Source organism: Cygnus olor, chromosome 19 (assembly GCF_009769625.2).
Source record: "Cygnus olor isolate bCygOlo1 chromosome 19, bCygOlo1.pri.v2, whole genome shotgun sequence".
Taxonomy (NCBI): Eukaryota; Metazoa; Chordata; class Aves; order Anseriformes; family Anatidae; genus Cygnus; species Cygnus olor.
In genome coordinates, this window is record NC_049187.1 from 6276943 (window position 1) to 6297660 (window position 20718).

Consider the following 20718-nt stretch of genomic DNA (forward strand, 5'->3'; position numbering starts at 1 on the left):
GGGGGGGGGGGGGTGGAGAAGGGGAAGGGGCCGGGGAGCGGCCCGGCACCTCGGGGTGGGCTGGGGGTGGGAGCCATGGACTCGGCGCCAGCCTTCGCCATGGACAAGCCGTTCGCCCCCGGCACCGTGCGCGGTCCGGAGCCTCCCGAAAACCCCCAGGGCCGGAAAAACTTCAGCGTGAGCCACCTCCTCGACCTGGAGGAGGTGGCGGCCGGCATGAACGGGACCCCCCCCGCCGGCCCCCCACCCGCCGGGGGCGGCAAGGCGATGCCGGAGCCGTCGGGAGGCAGCAGCGGCAGCGAAGCAGCGCCCCAGGACGGTGAGTGCCGCCGCCCCGGGTTGTCCCCCCCCCCCCCCCCAAACCCGACAGCCCTGGGGTTGGGGTGACCCCCCCGCACCCCTTTGCCCCCCCCGCCCCGGTCCGGGTTACGGCCCGTGGGCAGCGCCGAGCACGGGGGAAAAAGGGGTTCGGGGTCCCCCCGAGGACGGGGTGGGGGGGCGGGATGGGGGACGAGGATGTGGCGGGGGGAGGCTGGGGGGGGGCCGTCGGAGGGGTGGGCGACCGGGGGGGGCTCCGGGATGCCGGTGGGAGAGGAGCCGCCGCCGCCCCGAAAGTCCCCGACGGCTGGGACAGGGGGACACAGAGCCCGGGGGCAGGGGGACAGGGACACCGGGGACAGGGGGACACCGCGCCGGGAGGGGAGGCACCGGGCACCGGAGCTCGGGGGGGGGGGGGACACGGGCACGGCACCGGCCGGGGACACCGTGCCGGGGGCTTGGGGACACCGCCGCCACCGGGCGTGCCGGCTGCGGGCCGGTGCCGAACTCCCTCCCGGTGCTTGCCGGGGCTGCGAGGCTGCGCCCCCCTCCTCCCGGGGCTCCCCGGGTCGGTTTCTGCACCCCTGGAGCAGAGGCGGCCCCGGGGGGAGTGGGGGGACCGGCCCCGGGACCGGCCTTTGTCCGTGCGCTCCCCCCCCGGGCCAAGAGGTGGGAGCCGGTGGGAGCCGGTGCAGCCCCCGGAGCGCAGCCCCCGGAGCGCAGCCCCCGGAGCGGGTCTCATCCTGCCCCGGGATGCTGGGGCCGGGAAACCTCTCGGTACCCCGGGTCTCGTCTTGTCCGAGCGGGAGGAGCGCTTGTACCGGGACAAACCCGCTCCGCCCGGGCGCAGCCCGGCTCTGGAGCGAGCAGGATTGGCCCCGTCCCCGCTGCACAGCCCCGCTCCTGGGGTACCTGGAAGCCCCCCCGGAGTCCCCTTGGGGTGGTGGAAAGGAGAAGGGGTTGGGGAGCTCGGGGTGGAGGCGCAGCCCCAAAACCTGCTGCCAGGCTGGGCTCGGGTACCCCCAGCTTGTTCTGCGCCCTGCCCAGGGCCTGACCCGTGCCTGGCCAGGGGAAGGGGGCTCAGCCCCCCCAGAGCTGCAGTGAGGGGTCCTGATGGGAGCAGGGTGCACCCCGTGCCCCCTCCTTGTGTGCGCCTTGGGGCAGAAGCATCCTTCTTTATTCCCTGCACAACCTCCTTCCTCTGCAGGGAGAGCCCCTGGAGCCCCCCGCCCTGCGCTCTGCTCACGGTGCTGAGGGCTGGGTGCTGCTTTTTGGGATGGTTTCAGGTACTTTTGGTGGTGTTTTCCGTCCTCCTTCCCCTTCCCCGGGGGGTTTGTTTGTGCTTCTCACATTGCCTTTGGGACCGTGTGGGAGCTTTCGCCCGGTGATGGGATCATACGGGGGGCCTGCAGGCAGCACGGGGTGGGCACAACTTTCAGACACCCATCCTGTCCCGCAGCAGCAACTCATCTCAGGGGGCTATTTGCAGAAGGGCAGAGAAATTACCGCACTGCTGAAATCCCAGCATACCCCAAAGGGGCTCAGCGGGGACCAGGGGTGATGCAAGTACCAGAGAGAGAGCCGAGGGGGCTGGCTGATCCTCACCAGCCCATTTTTTACCCTAAAAGCCCATTCTTCCTGGGGCAGAGGCCCCGTGGGTTTTGGCACACTGATCCTGGCACCACCTGGACCAGGGGGATGCTTCCCGTTGGCACCTGCTTCTGCAAAGGCACGGGGACAAAGACACCATCGGCATCTAGGATGCACCAGCAGCGCGTGCGGGAATGGAAACCTTTCTCCCCACGATCCCACCTGGAAAGGGAAATACCTGAGCGACGGGAGCTGAAAGCAGCAGGAAGACGAGCAAGGAAACGGAGAGAGAAAACCCCTGTGCGTGAACACACTGCCGTGTGGGACCATTACCACTGACACTGCCGGATCTGGGATGCACTTTCCGAAGTCGGGATGGGGAAACACCAAACCCCACGCAAACGCCCTGCCCTTGCGAGCATCAGATCTCGCTACGCATCTGCGATGCTTTTGGCATCAGCGTGATGACAGCAGAGGAACTTCTCCTGGTAGCGCTAGCTTTTATTGTCACCCTAAAGCGAAACAGGCTCCTGGCGTCTTCTCTCGTCTTCATCTTCGCCATCACTTTTTTTTTTTTTCCCTCCTACCGGGTGCAGGTTTGGAGCCCCACGGGTTGGTGGCAGCAGGTTAATGTCAGTGCAAACGGCCCCGTATCTGACTGTGTCCCCGCAGGCTGCGGCTCTGTGTCTGGCCGGGCAGTGGTTATTGGGGTCATTGCGCTGCTGGGCTGTAGAAAGGGTGGCCCCAAACCTGCTGCGGGCGCCCCCCCTCCTCCGTGCAGGGCTCACCATGGCCTGTGGATGCTGGAAAATATTGAGGCAGGTTTCATGCTTTGATGAGGAAGATTTGGGCCCTCCTTGCCCTCCCTCAGCACCCCAAGTCCCGCAGCCCTATACCTGGGTTCCTGGGCTGCTCAGCCGCTGCCCCAAACCAGCCCCGAGGGCACCCAGCGCATCTTTGCCGAGGGCCGGGCGCAGATATCAGCCGTGCAACACGTTTCTCCCAAAAGATAAGAGGCAGAAATCCCACAAGCCAGGCAGGACAGCGGCAGAGGAAATGCCACGGGGGGCAGCGAGGACTCGTCCCGTCCCCGTCCCGTCCTCCCCCGGAGCGGCGCAGCAGCCTCCCGGCAAAAACCTTCCGCACAACTTCTGAGGTCTTGAAAGCTTGTTCACCTCCTTTCATTAGACTAACAAATAATGTGTAACGCGAAACATCTGTTAACAACAGCCCTTAATGTTCTCAAGATGATAAAGCAGGAGGGTAATTTTAGCCAGCAGGCCCTGACTGATGGCTTTTCAAACAATGAGCGGCCTTTTGGTGCTGCCTGCGGATGGGAGAGGGTCGGGCACTGGCTCCAGCGGACGCTTCTGGGGCTGGCTGGGAGCTGGGTGTGAGCCACCGGCGTGATGGGCTCGGGGAGGGGCTGCGGCCCCATGGGGGCATCCCCAAGGATGGGGTTGGGTGGGGGAAAAGGTGCCCGTTGCTTGCCCGACGTGATATTTTGGCTAGTCCCAGCGGTGAGATGGGAGCGTGCGATGGGACGGGGCCAGGTGGCCGCCCCAGGCACCCCACCAGCAGGTCCAGACCCTTCCTCGCCCCATCCCCTTGTTGGGAAATGGGGTGGAAGAATTGCCCTTGGTCCCGCAATGAAGCGAGGAGAGGCTGCACCCAAAGGGGCAGAAGGGGTTAGGGTGATGGATGTTACAGCAAATCAGCTTTAATTACACAAACAAGGACAGAAGAAAAAGGAGAGGTGAAGCAGGGGCTTGGTGACAGCAAGACACAGCAAGGGACTCTCTTTTGGGGTCAAACGCTGGCCAGTTGTCCCAAGCAGCCCCAAAATTTCCCGGGGTCCTAGTTCACAAAACACGTTTGTGCCGTGCCTGTCCTGCCTTCCCAAACGCTGCTTGTCCCCACCAGGCGGGGGCACAGCTCAGGGACACCTCAGCTGCTGGAAAAGAGTTGGTTTGTGCCCGTGAGGCCCTGGGAGCTGCCTTCCCTGGGGTGTGTGTGCACATACTGGGCTGCAATTAGGGACAGCATCATTAACTCGTGGCCAACCCCTGAGCCTGGCACAGGGGAGTACAGGCCCCTAGGGACCTGCAAATCTCAGCCCTAAAATTACTGAAATTTCCCCTGCGCCTCCCCCGGGGGGCTTCTGGCTGATGTCTGCAGATGCTCAGCAGGGGCTGGGGGTGTCAGCACCCCGTTTCACCCCCCTTTGAGCCTGCACAGGAGCCGCGAGCCTCCTGCAGGGCCCTTTTGGGGACTGTCCCTGCACAGAGCTGGGAAGGGTGGCACCCGCCGGGGGGGCCGGGGGAGGCGAGCTGCCTCGGTCCTTGTAAGGCCAGCACAGCCAGCACGGGCGGCACACTGGGCTGGGACAGGAGCAAAACTCACGTGGCCGTGGTGTCCAGGGGCTGTGTGCCACCATCGCTGTCCCCAGGATGTGGGGACATCTCCTGCCCTGCAGGGAGAGATGCAAACCCCAAGGCAAGGGGGTTGTGTCCACGCAGGGGTGCTGTCTGTGGAGCTGGGAGGGGGGGGGCAGCACAGCCAGGCTGGGTGCCCAAGCCCAGCACTCACCCAGAGGTGCAGCATCCATCGTGCAGGTTGATTAACTGCCAATTAATCATGGTCGACTTCGCAGATGGGATCCGAGCACGTCCCAGTCAAAGAAATAATGGGGAGGACCCACCTTGGCCCTAACCCCCAGCCTGCAGCACAGACCCTACAGCCAGACACCCCCTCCCCAAATGGTCACCCCACATTACTGCCACGGGACCCCCCCCATCCCGCCTGGTGGTTCCACAGGCGCGGTGGGACAGGTCCCCAGGTCTTGTGCATCCAGAAACCCTGCAAACCACCCCAAAAGAGCACAAACCCCTGCCAGGTGTGGGCAAGGAGAAACCCCAGCTACAAATGGGGTTTCTGGCGTGGGTACCCCGGTACCACTGCTCCCTGCTTCCCCATCCTCCTCCAGCCCCCAAGGGTGCCACGAGCTCACCATCACCCTCCTCCTGCGCGCTGGGAGGATGCTTGCAGCCCCGGGCTGCTTTCAAGCCCTTACAGACTGGTGGCACCTGGGCCCCAATTTGGGTGAGATTTGCCCACAAATGGGCTGAACGCCCTCACCTGGGCTCCAGGACCCCCTCCCAATGTGCACACCTTGCAGCTCGGGGACCTGCAGCCCCAGGCAGTGGTGCTGTGCGCTCGCAGCCCTTCCCGCTGAAGAAATACCAGCACGTGTCGTGCAGCGTTTGCACGGCTCTGTGGGGCTGCTCGCATCAGTGCCGGGGGAGAGGGAGCCACTGCCATGGGGAGAAGAGAAAAAATCCTAAACCAAGTGCCTGGAAATTCCCCTTTTCCCCCCGTTGTTGTGATTTTTCTCCCCTCTGCGTCCCCAGCGAGCCGGGTTTTCAGTGGCACCGCCGTAGGGGATGCTCCTTCCCACCTTCTTTCCAGCAAGGAAAGGGGGTGAAAACCTTTTCTTGGCGGGGTCCGGAGGGGACAGTGGGGTCCTGCGTGCTTTGGGGACACGGGGCCTTGCCCTGCTCTATCGGGAGCCCCCCCAGCACCTCCGGGTGCCCGGTGCCGCCGTGTCCAGCCCAGGGGGAGCCAGGGCACGGGGACACCTTGCCCGCCCCCCCGGGCTGTTATGTCTAGCATGACCAGGAACAGCTCAGTGCAAGACTATTTCCCCTCTCTTTTTGGGCTGTTATTTCAGGGAATGGGGCTGATTCACAGGAAAAATATGAAATTTTCGGCTCCGCACGGCCAAGATGGGCGAATTTCAACGAATCAGCATTTTAAGAGAGCCTGGGCGTGTGTCTGTAGCTGGGAGGCTGATGAAATGATTTAGGGCTTTGAGGCTGCCTGGTTAGAAACCCTTCCTCTCTCCCAGGGAGCGGGGCGATCGCCCCCTTTCCCAGGGCTGCTTTCCTCCGGCAATGGGTAATTCCTCCCCCCCCCCAGGGGCTGTGAAATAATTGAGCCGAAAGGACGGGGTTGGAGGCAGGATGGGGTCCGGGTGCTTTGCTGCGGTTAAGCCCCTGATGGCTCGGGGCTGGCAGAGCCTGGGCGTCCCCCGGGCTGGCACCGTGTCCCTGCCCGCGGCGTGCTCAGCAGGAGCAGCAGCTGGAAGGATTTATCCTGCGGGGGGTGGCGGGGCTGGGACAGCATCCCTGTGCCACGGGGGAAGCCCGGAGCATCCTGTAAAATGCCAGGGTCGGGGGCTGAGCTGGGAATGGAGATGGGTTTAGCTCAGGGCGAACACGGATCGGTTTTATCCCAGCTGGAAAATGCAGCAGGGAAGAGGGAACAAGCTCCGGGCATCGGTGGCCAGGGGCAACCATCCCCTGTGTGGGGCCAGCGATGACCAGGGAGGATGGGGACAGCCAGCCCTCCTGCTGGGAAGGGACTGCCTTGGGCTTTCAGGGCGAGATCTATCACCCGCTTACTGCCGTGCTTCAGAACTGGGTTGTTTTTTCACTGGACACCCCCAAATTTCTGAGAATTTGTTAAAAAAACCCTCGCCCTCGAGGCATTCCCAGCCCAAGGGACGCGTGGACGCGGGCGACCTTCCCACGGTGTACCGAAACCGTCAGCATCCCTCGCTGCCCCCAGGGACCACCCCCGGCACAGGGACCGGGGGATGCTGCGGGGGACAGGACCCTCCTGTGTGTCCCCGGGTGGGGTGGGGGATAAAGGGGACGCTGGCTCTGGAGGGGCTGGCGAGATCGTCCCATCCTGGGGCAGGGGACACCTCTGGGGACACCAGGGGGACAAGCAGGGTCCTTATTGGGGACGGGGCTGTGCCTGGCACCGGGCTGCAAACAGCAGCTCCCCGGGCAGGCGCTAATTAAGCAGGGGACCTAACGAGGCCGCCGTGCTGCTCCTGCCCCCGGGGCTGGGGGGACAGCGGGCGGGCTGGGGGAGCGGGAACGAAGCCGCCGGGGGGCTCCGGAGCCTTCAGAGAGCGGCAGCGCCAGCCGCCGGCCCCCTCCCCTTCCCTCCTCTTCCCCCTTTGGAGCGCATATAATAAAGCAGCTTTTCAGCTGCGGCTGCAGTGATAGATCAGGAAGAATTGTATGAGTCTATTAAAGTCTGTGTGTCTCTGAATGGAGACTGTGGCTAAGCCAGGCGCCAGGCTCTCGCATTGAACCAGATGTGTGGAGGCGCCATCCTTTCCAGCCACTGAATCTGAGAGGCTGCAGGCTTCACACGCAAGGAAACTGGAGTGCACATGGCAGGGGAGCCGGGGGAGCGCCGGGGAGCACATGGCAGCGCTGGCGCAAGCGGGGCGCAGGGGAGGGGGCAGAGCCCGGCCCCGGGGGGGGAAGCACCCGCGGGACAAAGCTGGAGCGGGGGCATCGCGGCCGTGGTGGTGCCTCGCCGAGGTGTAGGCTGCTCCCCGGGGCCTGGGGGGTGTTAACGGGGGGTGGAATTGCACCCTGAGATGTGTGGGGCATGGCAGTGTTGGGGGGGGTGAATTGCAACGTGAGATCTACGGCGCATAGTGGGTTTTAGGGGGTGGCATCGCATCCCGAGTTGTACAGATCATGGTGGTTTTTTGGGGGTGGCATCGCAACCCCAAGCTGCACAGGGCATGGCAGTGTTGTGGGGTGCGTTGCACCATGAGATCTACAGAGCACGGTGGTATTTTGGGGGGGGTGGCATCACACCCCAAGCTGTACGGAACATGGCTCTTTGGGGGGGGGGGGGGGTGCATTGCACCCTGAGCTGTACAGAGCATGGTGGTTTTTAGGGGGTGGCATCACACCCTGAGCTATAAAGAACCATGACATTTTTGGGGGGTGGCATCATACCCCAAGCTGCACAGGTCACGGCGTTTTTTTTGGGGGTGGCTTCACACCCCAAGCTGTACAGACCATGGCATTTTTTGGGGGGTGGCATCACAACCCCAAGCTATACAGGGCATGGCAGTGTTTGCGAGCGGGTTGCACTGCCCCCTGAGCTGTGCAGGAGGTTGATGGGGGGGTTACCTTGCTCCCTGAGCTGTGCAGGGCATGGCAGTGGTATGGGGGGGGCTGCATTGCACCCCGAGTCGTGCAGGGGGACTGTGTTGTACCCCAAGTCATGCAGGACACTGCAGGGCCACCGTGGGGGAATTGCACTGAACCCCGAGCCGTGCAGGCGCTGCAAGAGGGACAGGAACATCACAGTGCAGCCCCTTTGTGCCAGAGATTGGTGAGCATTGATGCGGGTGCGTCCCATTGCACCCCAAATCAGGGGGATTGGCGATGGGGGAGCCCCGCATCGCGCCCCGAGCCCTGCACAGCCGTGGCCGTGGGATGCTCCCTCCTCCCCGATTTCACTTTCGCAGCCTCGGCCGGCCACATGTCTGTAATTTGGGGGTTGTAAATACCTCAGGGGGATTCCTAAATTAAAAAAATAACTGTTTTCGTTTAAATTAAAAGACACTGCAGCATTTCTATTAGTATTAGAGGTTTATGAAACCTAAAACAAGTGTCAAAACTGAACTACCAGGCACTGTCCCCTCGGTGCGCGTTGGCTCCGACACCACCAGGATACCCATCAGGTTGTATGTTTTAACGAGATTCATAGAAGAGAACCCAGAGGTTGCTGAATGGTGCCCCAGGACCCCAAACAGCAGCCCCAATGTGTCCCCCACAGCGCTCCTGGATGGGTTTTGGGGTCCCAAGCACGGCAAGAAGGTGCTTGGGCTCCCCAGGGAGCCAGAGGGGACGGCGCTGGTGTGATGAACGCGAGGGTCTCGGCTCTGCCACGCTTTGCAGAGCAGGACCCCGAAGCAGCCCCCCTACCCCAACACCTCCGAGCCCCCCCCAGCATCATCCCGCAGCCAGCACCTGCCCCCGGGATCCTGATCCAGGATCCTGCGCGTTAACCTGGAAACGGTTAAACGGGCTGGGTTTAGAAAAAAGAAAAAAAAAAAAAAAAGAAAAAAGATACGAGCCACTTATTAAAATGAATGTTTTACAATAAATTTGGCGAGAGGCCACCGACCTCAAATGAAAACCAGACCGAAGGACAGCAATTCTGCTGGCTGGTGAGGGTTTCCAGGATGAATGCGTGTGCAGGCGCCCACGGGGTGCTCCTCGGAGCCGGGGGGGGGGACGGGGTCCCCAATGGCACCTTGTGCCCAGCCCTCGCCCACCCAGACATGCCAGTGGCCCTGTCCTGGCACCGTGACCCATGGCCATGGGCTGCAGGGTGGGTTTTGGCAGGTGCTGGTGTCGGTGCTTGCTGATGACACGGGCGCTCGGTGGCATCTCAGCCCCCAGCTGGCCTCAGAAACGAGGAGAGAGGCAGACGGGTGCCAGGGGCCGGTCCCTGTGCCCAGAGCTGGCCTGAGGGGGGGTCCCGTGGGGTTTGCGCCGTCCCCCCCGGTCCATGCACGCCCTCTTCCCCCCATCTTGGCAATGACCCTAATGCAATTAGGTCTGCGCTCTAACCTGGAGGGCTGGTGTTGGGTTTCAGTGCCAGATGCCATTGGGGCTGGCTTGCTACGGGTTTTTGCTTATTAAATTTCAAGAAACCACCTTTTTTTTTTTTTTTTTTCCTTTTTTTTTTTGCTGGGGGTGGAGAGGAAGGCTGTGATTGCCATGCCAGGGGGCTCTGGCTGGGAGCCAGCCCCCTACATAGTGTTCCTGCTACGCAGCCATCGCTGATTATTTTTATTTTCTAAGCACCGTGCAAAACTCCCCGGGCGCTATCCATGCTGGGACGGGCAGGGCACCCGTGCCCCACCCGGGGAAAACCACTTTGTAGTCAGAGCAGAGTTTTCAGTGGGGCTTCGCAGTCGCAGGCGGGTGCTGCTGCCCGGGTTGGTGCTGCATGAGTCTCGTTAGCGTTAATTAGCTACACATGCCCAGTGCCCTGCTGGGAGAATGCGTAACCTGGTACGGCAGGCGAGCGATGTTAGCACCTCTGTGGCTGCAGCGGGGGAGCTGCGGGGTCACGGTTCTGGATGCACCAAGTGGGTCTGAAAGTGGTTGTGCCTGTGGGATGGGAGGGAAGCAGCATCCGGCCCCATAAGCCTTAGTGCAGGATGATGGGGTCTGTCCCAGTGTCGTCCATCCCAGTATCGTCCATCCCAGTATCATCAGTCATAGCACTGTCCGTCCCATCCCATCCCATCCCATCCCATCCCATCCCATCCCATCCCATCCCATCCCATCCCATCCCATCCCATCCCATCCTGCAGTGCCTGTCCCCTCTGCCCACCCTGGGACGGACCCCAAAGTCCCCCGGGGCTGTCCCAAACCTCTCCATTTCTGCAGCTTTCTCCTCCCTCGGTCCTTGATTTCTCACACACCGTAGCAGCCCGCTCCCACATCTGTTAGCCATCACGGCGCTGCCAGGCCCCGCGCTCAGCTATTTTCCTGCACGGCACCGGCGGCGCTGGTGAAGCCGAGAGGCTGCGCCCCGGGTGGGTGCCCGGGGGGCCCCTTGGCAGGGCGATGCAGCAGCCCGGGGCTCAGCACAGACCCGGTGCTGGGCTCTTCCCACCACAAGTAGCTCTCCTGGCTGGCAGATGAAGGCAAAATTCTGCCCCCCCCCCGTGAATGCCTCCTGGCCGGGGAGGCTCCCCACCGGTGGCTGGGGCAGAGCCAGCGCCTTTTGTTGGCCCGCAGGCCCCCGCCGCGGGGGCTGGCAGTTTTGCGGGAGAACAAAATTAAAAAATCCCGGTCCCCCGCTGCTTCTGTGCTGCTCAGCACTTGGCCTGGCTCAGCACCATGAACCCACCGTGGCGCAGCTCCGGCCACGAGCATCCCCCCCGAGGAGCCCCCCCGTCCGGTGCATGCTCTGCAAGCATCCTCGGGCACAGCCCCACCACACACACCGCGTCCTTATAGCCTCCATATCTGCCTTTTGACCCATTTGGGGCATTTTCAAGGGACGTCCCACAGCGGGAATGGCACCGAGGAGTTTTTTTAGGGCTCCGTGTGCCCCCAGCCCCATTGCTGCCAGGAGCCCTGATCCCCCTGAGTCTCTGAGCTCTCTCCGTGCCACCGGGGAAAGCGGGGTGCAGGATGAGTGCTTATTTATTTACCGGGTGCTGTGTTCTGGTAGCAGCCAGCAGCTCGGGCGAGTTGTGCAAGCGAGGCACGCCCAGAGCAGCCTGGAGGCCAAATGAAAACCCCTCGGTGCGCAGAAAGCGCCCGGCCCCGGCCGCGCAGCTCCTGCCACCAACGGGGACACCAGCTCCGCTCCGTCCCCACGGGGACCTGGCACGAGGGAGGTGATGGTTGGAGATGGCACAGCCGTTGGGTCGGGTGCTGTGGCTGCCTCCTCTGCTCCTGAAAGCCTCCGCGAGGCCGGGCTGACCGTGGGCACAGGAGGGAATTTTTTGTGTGCGCCCAAGGGAGCCCGAGGGATGCATGAGGTCGGTGCCCAGGGCTGGTGCCACCCATCACCGGAGCCTTGCGGCCCTGCCTGGGGAGTTTTGTGTCCCCACTGGGGTTGTTCTGGGGAAGGGAAGGGCAGGACCAGGCCCTTGTCCCCGAGGCAATCCACCGAGCGGCCAGGGATTGCTCTGGTGGAGAGCTGGAGGAAATCACAGGCTTCGTCTTTCAGGGTGTCCTCCCCAAATCACAGCATCCAGGTCATCTCCTGGCTGCTCCACTGCCTGTCTCCTTGTCCCCTCCTCACTGTGACATCTCCCGATCTCGTTCCTCCGGGGCGCTTGGGTTTGCAGCAGAAAAATCACCGCCTTTTCTGGAGAGCTGACTCCGAGCTGCAAGCGTGGCTGCTGCGGGGCTCAGACCGTCCCTATGAGACGCGGCATCCCATGGGACTGGGCTGCTCCTTTCCAGCTTCATTCTGGCCCCCACACCCCATAACCCTCACGGTCCCATGAGGTGTGAAGATAAGGATGGGCCGAAACCGAGGTGATCATGGCTTTGGTGACACAAAGCAGCCGACGGAGGGTTTTGAGCGCAGGCCGGGCACATCCCCGCGGGGATACAGGACGAGGTCCTGCTGCCCTTTCCCCAGAACCTTCCCCGGGTTCCCCGCAGCACCGGCGGGCAGGACCCTGCCGAAAACCGGGCGTCTGCGGCGCTGGGTGGCTGCTGGCTGGTGCGGCGGCAGCTCCATAACCATAAAACAGCCGGCTGCTGCCTGTCAGTGAGCAGAGGCTAAGACCCTCCCGGGACAGCCTTGGCCTCTTTCTTGGTACAGGCTTTCTCTGCTCCTTTTTAACGGAGACACTTTTCCCCCAGCAAAACTGGCAGCCTGTAAAAACGTGTCAGCGTTTCAGTTTTTTCACAATTAATGAGGTGAAACATCCTCGGAAACATTTCGCTGTAATGTTTCTCCGGTAGCTGAGACTTGCCCCTCTCTTAAATTTTTCATGTAGGCCACTTGAGCCGGGAAAGTTTCCTTCGGACTCAGCACATTTGGACCCCCCCAGGTCTCCCTGGCCTCCCCCTGAGGCTGAGGCTTTGCTGGGGTTTTGGGGGAGCTGGGGCTGCTCTGGAGGCGCAGGGAGAGGCGGTGGGATAGGGCAGGGACTGGAGCCCTGTGTTGACAGCAGGAGAGCCCAGAGGAGGGCTGGCAGCCCCAGGACGCCCCGAGAGCTCGGAGTGGGGCTGGCAGCCCCGGGACACCCCGTCCCCATGCCCATGGGGTGGTCCTGGGGTGGGTTTGGGCAATGCTGCATCATCCTGAGCAAAGCTGGGAGCTGGCACCCTGGGGCTGGTGGCCCCAAGGGTTTCTCTGCGGGAGCTTCCAGCTGCTCCTCACCTTCCCTGGGCTTTTGGAGATGATTTGGGGAGATCGGAGGGGGGTGCTTCCCAGCGTCGCTTCTGCCACCAGCCCTGTGCCTCCTGCTTCCCATGGAGGGGGACAGACCCCTCTCCGTGCCCCCATCCTTCACCCAGCTCCGTTCAGAGCACAGACCCAATGTCCCCAGCTGCTTCGGGCAGCTCGGCTGCAAGTTACGGGAAAAAAAGGATCCGGAGCAGGGGGGGGAAACCCCCAGGGGGAGAAATTCCCGGAGCAGGGAGCTCTGCTCACGCCACCCGGCACGACCCCAAGGGCAGCGCTTCCTCCCCGATTACGGGGCTGCGAGGAACAAGTTAACCGGCCGCGCACGGACGTCATCGCTGGAGCCTCCTCGCTTCCCCTGAGTATATAAAGGGATGAAGGCAGTCCACATGTTTACCGAGAGAGAGACCATGGGAGAAACGAAAGACATTGTTTTTCCAAAGGATTTCTTGGCTGTAAAAGGCCTCCACCACCCTGCGGCTTCCCTGATGAAGGCCCAGCGTTAATTTGTTAAATCCACATCAAGTGCCCGGAGAACCAGTTGTTTATTTTTGCTAATTCAGCCGGCCGAGATCAAATTGGGGTTTTATTTGTTAAGGATAAACCTTAATTAATAAAAGCTATTTATTTGGTTAGAGCCGGCCGCAGCCTGAGGGTCAGATATGCCGCGATCATTATTTCAAGTAAAACAAACCTAAAACGTCTCTCAACAGTTTGAAAAACGTAGAAACTTAGAGGGCTGAATTTATTTGTCTTAGGAAGAATTTACAGCTAATTCCCTCCAGGCTATTTCAACCCTTAAATTGTACCCAAGAAGAAGAAAGAAAGAAAAAAAAATGCTGTTCCAGGAGGAGCAGGAAAGTAAATGGTACGGCAGATTTGATCATCTGGCTGGGGGGTGGGGGGTGGAATTTAAGGCTTAAAAGGTCCTTGGCAAATGCCTTGCAAATAAATGGAACGTGTGAAATAATTTAACGGCAGACAACTGTGGCCGGGCCGGGGCTCGGGGTCGGTGCTGCGATGGAAAATGGAAAGCATGGGAGGAGAGGGAGCACCGAAATCCGTCCGGAGGGTGGGGAGGATGCTGCGAGCATCCCCGCGAGGCCAGCACTGGCCTGGAGCTGGGGACAGCCCCACGGTCCTAAATCCAAGCTGGAGCCTGGATGGAAATCCAGCACGAATCACCAATTTATAGCCCTTGATGTCTGCTGGTTTAGGGCTCCTGCAGCCCGGCACGTCGTTTCTGCAGAAAACGAGTCGAAGCACGGGGGAAAAGGGCAAGAGGCGGAAAAGCAGGCTTGCTCCGTGCTCAGCTAAACCAACACGGCTCTGACCCAGCAGTGCTGGGGCCACTGCTTCTGCAAATGGGCCACGACCGCGCGCTCCCCCCTTCCCCTGCGGCGGGGCCGTTCTCCAGCAGCACGCGGTCCTGGCAGGGCTCCTGCCCTCGTCAGCGCGCTTTGGGGCACCACTGGGGGTCCCGAAGTGATTCTGGGGACGCCTGTGCCAGCAGACCCGGGGCTTGGCCCCATTGGGACGTGTCGTGCCGTGAGCCATGGGGCTGTGTGAGATGCTGAGCCCCCCTCCGCCCTCCCCAGTGCCATCCTTTGCTGGGCGGTAACGTTATTCCCCTGTTTTCCCCCCTTCCCCGTGCTTTTTTTTTCCCCCTTCAGCGGAAATTGTAATCAGTGGAAGGTAAATACACCGAGGCGAGGGGGGGGTTCCCAGAGGTCCCCTCTGACCTCCGGCTTGGACAATCAACCAAAGCCCCAGCCACGCTGCTGGCAGCCCCCCCAGGTTACAAGTGACAAATGCGGAGGCTCAGCTTTCACCAAAACCTCCCCCCAGCCTCCCCAGTCGAGGCTTCGGGGGCAAAAGAAATTCAGCATCGAGCTGTTTTTGACTTCGGGCTATTGCGACTCTTATTCTTGGAAACTCATCTGAGTGCAGAAAGGTTTTCTGATTCTGCCATGAGGGTTTTGGTGAATTTGGTTAAATCTGATTCCCTCTGGCTGGCGACGGGGTGGCAGCGGGTCTTTGTGCTTCATGGTGGCAGTGACATGGGGACAGGACCCACCCTGACCCCATCTGTGCTCCCTGGGTGCTTTGTGGTGCTCGTTTTCATGAAGCTGACTCAGGCTATGAAGGTGTCCCTTATAGGAGCGATCCATCCCAGCTCTGCATGCTGTGAGAGTCAATTTAAGCAAGCCCTTCTCCTCCTTTTTCATTTTTTTTTTCCAATTCAGGATGGGCGAGAGCAGCCATCGCTTATGGAAAAGTCCTATAGCCAGAATTTTAACCGGGAGGAAATCAAATGGGGTTCATAAATTTTATTTATACATTTAATAGCGGTCTGTTGAAACCATTGCCTGGAGCCAGCTGGGCGGGGGCAGCGGGGGACAGCACTTTCTGACCCAAACCCTGGTCCCACACTTCTCCAGGAGCCTCCAAAGTGAGCACAACCCACAAGCAGGAGCCGCTCGCCCGCTCCGTCCTGCATGTCCTTCCCAGCCCATGGCCCCGATTCGGTCCCAAGCTCCCAGAAAACTCAGGGACAACCACGGCCGGACTCCATGTATTTTAATCCAGCGGCTCGTTAGCTCGCTGAAGGAAAACAGGACCAAAAAAGGAGTTTAACTAAAAGGGGCAACTGGAAAGCAGAGACTGGCAGAACATTTGAAGCGGCAGAAACAAGGGCTGGAGGGAATCTGGGGAATTTTATTTGTGAGCCTTTACGCCAACCGCAGCAAGGGGCAGCCTGCATTCTCCCAGGCAGAAGAAGGGCCCCAAACCCACACGTATCACCAGCACGACACCGACCACAACGTCTTTGCCCTACCAAGAAGCCCACATCCCACCTACAGCGGCACGGGCAGCTCCCAGCCCAGCGCATGGTCAACCAAGGTCCAAACACACCCGGAGCATGATAAGAGACGGTGGCTGAAGCAATGCCACGGGGGTTGGACGGAGCTGCTTGTCCTCCTGGCCATCCCCTCCAGCCCCAGGATGCTTTTTCTTCCCCACGGTCCCAGCAGCTTGGCCCCATCATGACCAAAATGTTGCAGCATCCCTGCGTGTGCCCAGGGACTGGGTACGGTGCCGTGTCCCTGCGCCTCCTGCTTGTTCCCCCCGTGGGTCATGGTGCCGGAGGCATCCCTGGTACTCCCAGACCCTGCCTCTGGTCCTCGTGTGGCCAAGCACTGGAAAATTGACCTGCTCCTTCCAGGCCATGGCCAGCAATAGAAATAACCAACCTGCAGCCCCTCCTGCTCTGCCGCATCCCCCCAAGCCATTCGTGTTTCAGGGCTGGCTGCCCCCGAGCGTGATGCACAAAGGGACCCGAGGGGCTTGGTGGAGAGCTTGCTGGCAGAGGTTTCACAGCTTGAGCTATTCAGAATTAAGGGCCAAGAAGGGTTTTTTGGCCCTAAGATCTTGGAACATGTAGTTTCCTCCTGCTCAACAGCTCGGTGGTGTCTTGAAGCAGGAGAGTTAAGATCCCTTCGAGTAGATTTTGTTACTTGCTCATGTATCGTCTGAAAACGCTGCACGTCTATTTAATAAGTATCAGGATAGCTTATTAGCAAGTATTTGTTTCTTCAGCACAGACAGGGAGCAGTAATTCCTGCCATCGTGGCCTCTGCACTGATACAGAACAGAAAACCCGAATATAACCCTGCTATGAATCAGAGCGATGCCATAAAACTATTAACATTTCAAATAATTCCCAAATACTTTCCCACCAGTAGGTACAGATTGGATCCAGATGCTTTATTAATGGAAAAAATAATTACCCAGTACCTCCGTAAGGAAGATCAGCAGCACGACGCGTTTCCCATGAAGCCTTTGCAGGCAGCAGGCTGGGTATCAGAAAAAGCTCTTCACAAACTTGCCTAAACCTGAGGATCTAGTGACAAAGAGGAGATTAATCCTGGCCTGGCGGAAAGCCCAAGATCAATAGGGAGAAATGAAGCTACACCCTCTGCTCCATGCTTCCACGAGCCAGCGGAGGCTGAAACAAACACGGGGGGAGCTGAGCCCCAAGGGATGCTGTTGTGTTTCTCCCTGGCTGCACGGATGAGGTTTGGGGAGCATTGAGGTTTTGGCTGCGGGATGGTGTTGCTCCAATGGAGCTCCGGAGGCTGCTGGAGGTGGGAGCTGAGCCCCAGAGCTTGGAGAGGTGTTGGTGCTGAACCTCGGTTTAGGAAGGTTTAGGAAGGGCCGAGCCCAGGACACCTCTGAGGTCTGGGTTCAGGACGAGCGCTGCCCCACGGGAGTCTCTGGAGGCTGGCAGCAGAAATCAGACCCCAGAGGGATTTAGCCAGGCATGAGGACACCAAACTCCAGCAGGTCCCGAAATAGGCTTGGATTCTCGTGGAGGCTGCGGGGTTGTGTGCATGTGGCCATCACACATGCCCAGGGGATCGGGGCTGGTCCTGAGCAGCTCCGCACGGAGGAGCCTGGTGGGGTCTGTGGGATCTCAAGGGGCCTCTTCTGCGATGTCCCCCCCAGGCGAAAGCCTGAGCCCGAGCCGCGGGGCGGCCAAGAGGAAGAAGAAGCAGAGGAGGAACCGCACCACATTCAACAGCAGCCAGCTCCAGGCTCTGGAGAGAGTCTTTGAGAGGACGCACTACCCCGACGCCTTCGTGCGGGAGGAGCTGGCCAGGAGGGTGAACCTCAGCGAGGCGAGGGTCCAGGTGAGCGCAGGTTTGTGAGGCAGAAGAAGAACCCCTCTGCCTTCCTCCCCCACACACCACCAGGGTCTGGGCGGTGGGAGGGACACCGGGGATATCCCCAGGATCCCACTAATGCCTCCCCTTCCCCATGCAGGTCTGGTTTCAGAACCGGAGGGCCAAGTTCCGCCGTAACGAGAGGGCGATGCTGGCCAACAGGTCAGCGTCGCTCCTCAAGTCCTACAGCCAAGAAGCCGCCATCGAGCAGCCCATGGCACCGCGGCCCACGGCGCTCAGCCCTGAGTACCTCTCCTGGACCAGCACCTCCCCGTACAGGTGGGTGCAGGCACCGACAAGGACAGGGCACCGGGGCAGGGACCGTCCCCACCTCCGCGGCAGCCCCGTGCTGCTGCCGAGGACACGGGGAGCTTTGCAGGGGCCAAAGGAGCTAGGGGCAGGAGCTCACCCAGGTTTGTTCTGGGAACCCACACCAGCCCTGGCTGCACATCCTCTGCCCCATGCAGAGCGGCCTCCATGTGTTTTGGGGCTGGGGGGGCCTGGTCCCCACGAGAGGCCCTCCTGGCCTCGCGCTGACCCTTCCCACATCTCGGCACAGGGGGTGGAGCGGGTCCCTTTGGTTCCCAGCTCTCCAAAAGCCAGAGGCAGGGCCTCCTGGCACATACTTCGAGGGGTTCCCACATGCGTCCAGCCACATAAAAATGCCAAAGAGCCTTGACTGCTCTTGTGGGAGATGCCTAAGAGGGAGCAGCCGATGAGGGCTGGGAAGCTGACAGGGCGCGGGGGCTCCTCGGCTGTGCCTCATTCCTCCCCGCTCCCCCTGCAGCACTGTGCCGTCCTACAGCTCCAGCGGGACCGCGACGCCCACCCAAGGGGTGAACATGGCCAACAGCATTGCTAGCCTGCGCCTCAAAGCCAAAGAGTTCAGCCTCCATCAGAATCAGGTGCCGACCGTGAACTGACCGGGGGAAACCCCCCCGTGGCCTCATCCAGGACGCAGCGTGGGGTCCTGCACCGGCCGGCACGACCCCGCCGCCCACCCGACGGCTCAGCACCTCTCCTCTCCTCTCCTCTTCCCTTTTGAAGGTAGAGTCAAGTCCCAGTCCGAAGTGGCACATAATTATAGCCACATATGGAGCAAACTTGGTTAGAAACTTGCTTTTCCGCACACCCTTATAATAAAGGCTATATATACACACACATACCCCCCGCACGCTCTTCGAGGACAAACAGACTTGCCAAGCGAACAAGAATTTGCTTCCAAACATGGAAGGATCTTGGACTTTTGGATTTGACCAATTTGGGTATCTTGCCTGGAGAGCCAAAGAGTTATTGGGTCTTCTCCTCCCGCAGGGCCGGCACGCAGCGCCGGGAGGATCATGAAGCTGTGTGAGACCGATCTTTAGGGCCCCCCCTTTGTGCTGGGCTGCCACCCGCGGCACTTGCCCGTGCGGCCGAAGCCGACCCGTGCCTTCGCCTCCTTGTGCATCGCCAGCCGTGGGGCTCGGCAGAGACTTTTGCAAGCCAAAGGTTCTTTCCCAGTGCCTGTGCCACCGGGCTCTGCCCCTCCCCAGAGGAGTGAGTGGGGTTGGAGCATCCCAAAATCCTCACCGGGAGCCCTCGAGCTGTGGGGGGACATCGCCGCACCCTGGCCAGGCACCACCGCCCCACGGCCGTGGGTTTGCCAGCAATCCTGCAGAGCCCCAGGTCATTGAACCGTCCCAGGGAAAGAGAAAATTGGAAAAAGCTGTTGGTTTCAGTTGAGTAGGCGGCTCCCGGCGCTTCGTGCCAACGGCAGAGCCGGCTTCGTCTTCCGGAGGCACAGCCTCCCCGGCGGCAGCTCTGCAGATGTGCCGCGGAGCCCGCGGCCGGAGGCTCCATGGGGCATTTTTGTGTTTGTGCCGAAAGGAAATGGTTTCCCCCTCGCCCCACCCCAGCACGCAGCCAAACGAGGGGGCTCCGTTTTGCAAAGCGGGCCCGGGAGAGGCAGCCTCACCCCAGGCCTCCAACACCTACGTTGCAGCGATGCAGGACGAGCCAGTGGTGGGGTGGTGGAGGTTGGAGCCCAGGGACAGTGTCCTCGGGAGGCCACGGAACCCTCTGCAAGGAGCAGCAGCCCAGCGCCAGGTTGGACGGGTGGAGAAGGCACCAGCCCTGCCTCTGCAGAAGGACTTCACCCAGCCAGGCCGGTGGAGCAAATACCGAGTGGACAAATCTCAGAATCACAGGGGTTGGAAGGGACCTCAAGAGATTACCATTGAAATACAGCAGCAGAACCCAGGGTGAAGGCAGGGATCACTGAGATAAGCACCCACCAGTGCGCAAAGCCAAGGCCAAAAGCACCCAAACCCCTCGCATGCCCACCCGAGAGCATCCTGTCCCTCTTTCCCCAGGGCTCTGGCTGCAGCCCTGCATGGTTCCCAGCTGTGACACCAGGACCTCGGGGACACCCCAGGTGGTGCCTGCCCGGGGGCTTCACCCAGTGCATGGAACCCCCACGGCAGCCAAGCTGGGGGCAAGCCTGGCCCCTAACCTGCTCCAACCTCCCTGCCTTATGCTCTGCAGCCGGCGGGGGCACAACCAACACTGCCCACCCCTCCTGGAGGTACAGTTCACCCCAATGGGGGTACAGCCACCCCAAATGCCCAACCTGGACCCCTAGTCCTTCTTTTCTCCCCTGTGCTCAGTGGGAAGGACACAGCTCCCTGGATTGCCACAGCGAGACACCGCAGGGACCTTGTAGAGCTGCCGGGGTGGGGCAGGTTCCCCGTAGAGCAATCCCCCCCCCCCCCCAGGAACAACTCTGGGGCAGGGGGGCGAGGGGGGTCCCATTCCCATGGAAAACACGGGGCTCTTTTTCCAGTCATACGAGATGAAACCACAGGGATATAAATGTCGCTGCCTCTTTGCGAGCATTAATGAAAATAAACCCATCTAATAGTTTGCAGATGCCGTTTCTGTAAACCTAAAAAAAGCAGGGAATAAATATTTCTTCACTAAATATCTATATGTATATATATATTTGAAAACATTCGTTCCTAATCTTCGGGCCCCTCCTTCGCCACGCTCTTGGCAGCTTATCACGGATTGTCAGTCAGCGTCGAAGGCTCACCGAGACGAGACGCAAATTGCACCCACGGAGGGATATCAGGACGGAGGGATTAGTGTAACCTGAGCTTGCTCTCTCCCTTTCTATTTGTACATTTCAATTACTTGTAACAAGATCCACGGTGGATTTTTAATTTTTTTTTTTTTGCATGTCTGTGTTTTTGGAAATTTTTTGTAAGGTTTTTGTAAAAACAACTCTTGTGAAATAATGGAGGAATAAATATTTTACTGAGTA

At 60.5% G+C, this 20718-nt stretch overlaps 1 protein-coding gene and 2 long non-coding RNA genes across 4 annotated transcripts; 1 reads left to right on the plus strand and 2 right to left on the minus strand.

Moving 5' to 3' along the window:
* The first annotated feature begins 51 nt into the window (after positions 1-51).
* Positions 52-20718, plus strand: PRRX2 (paired related homeobox 2). 2 transcript variants are annotated; one of them, XM_040531566.1, is made up of 4 exons: positions 52-319; positions 17197-17381; positions 17515-17693; positions 18220-20718. In XM_040531566.1, the coding sequence occupies exons 1-4, from the start codon at positions 76-78 to the stop codon at positions 18335-18337; spliced, it is 726 nt and encodes a 241-aa protein (XP_040387500.1). In that variant the 5' UTR covers positions 52-75; the 3' UTR covers positions 18338-20718. The 2 variants fall into 2 exon arrangements, with proteins under 2 accessions (XP_040387500.1, XP_040387499.1); XM_040531565.1 differs by having other exon boundaries at positions 54-319; positions 18202-20718.
* Positions 2392-5761, minus strand: LOC121057408. The gene is made up of 2 exons (XR_005813781.1): positions 4498-5761; positions 2392-2711 (listed from the first exon to the last, which is right to left on the minus strand). It is a non-coding gene; the product is annotated as an uncharacterized LOC121057408 (long non-coding RNA).
* LOC121057407 lies at positions 9576-12003 on the minus strand. The gene is made up of 2 exons (XR_005813780.1): positions 10181-12003; positions 9576-9914 (listed from the first exon to the last, which is right to left on the minus strand). It is a non-coding gene; the product is annotated as an uncharacterized LOC121057407 (long non-coding RNA).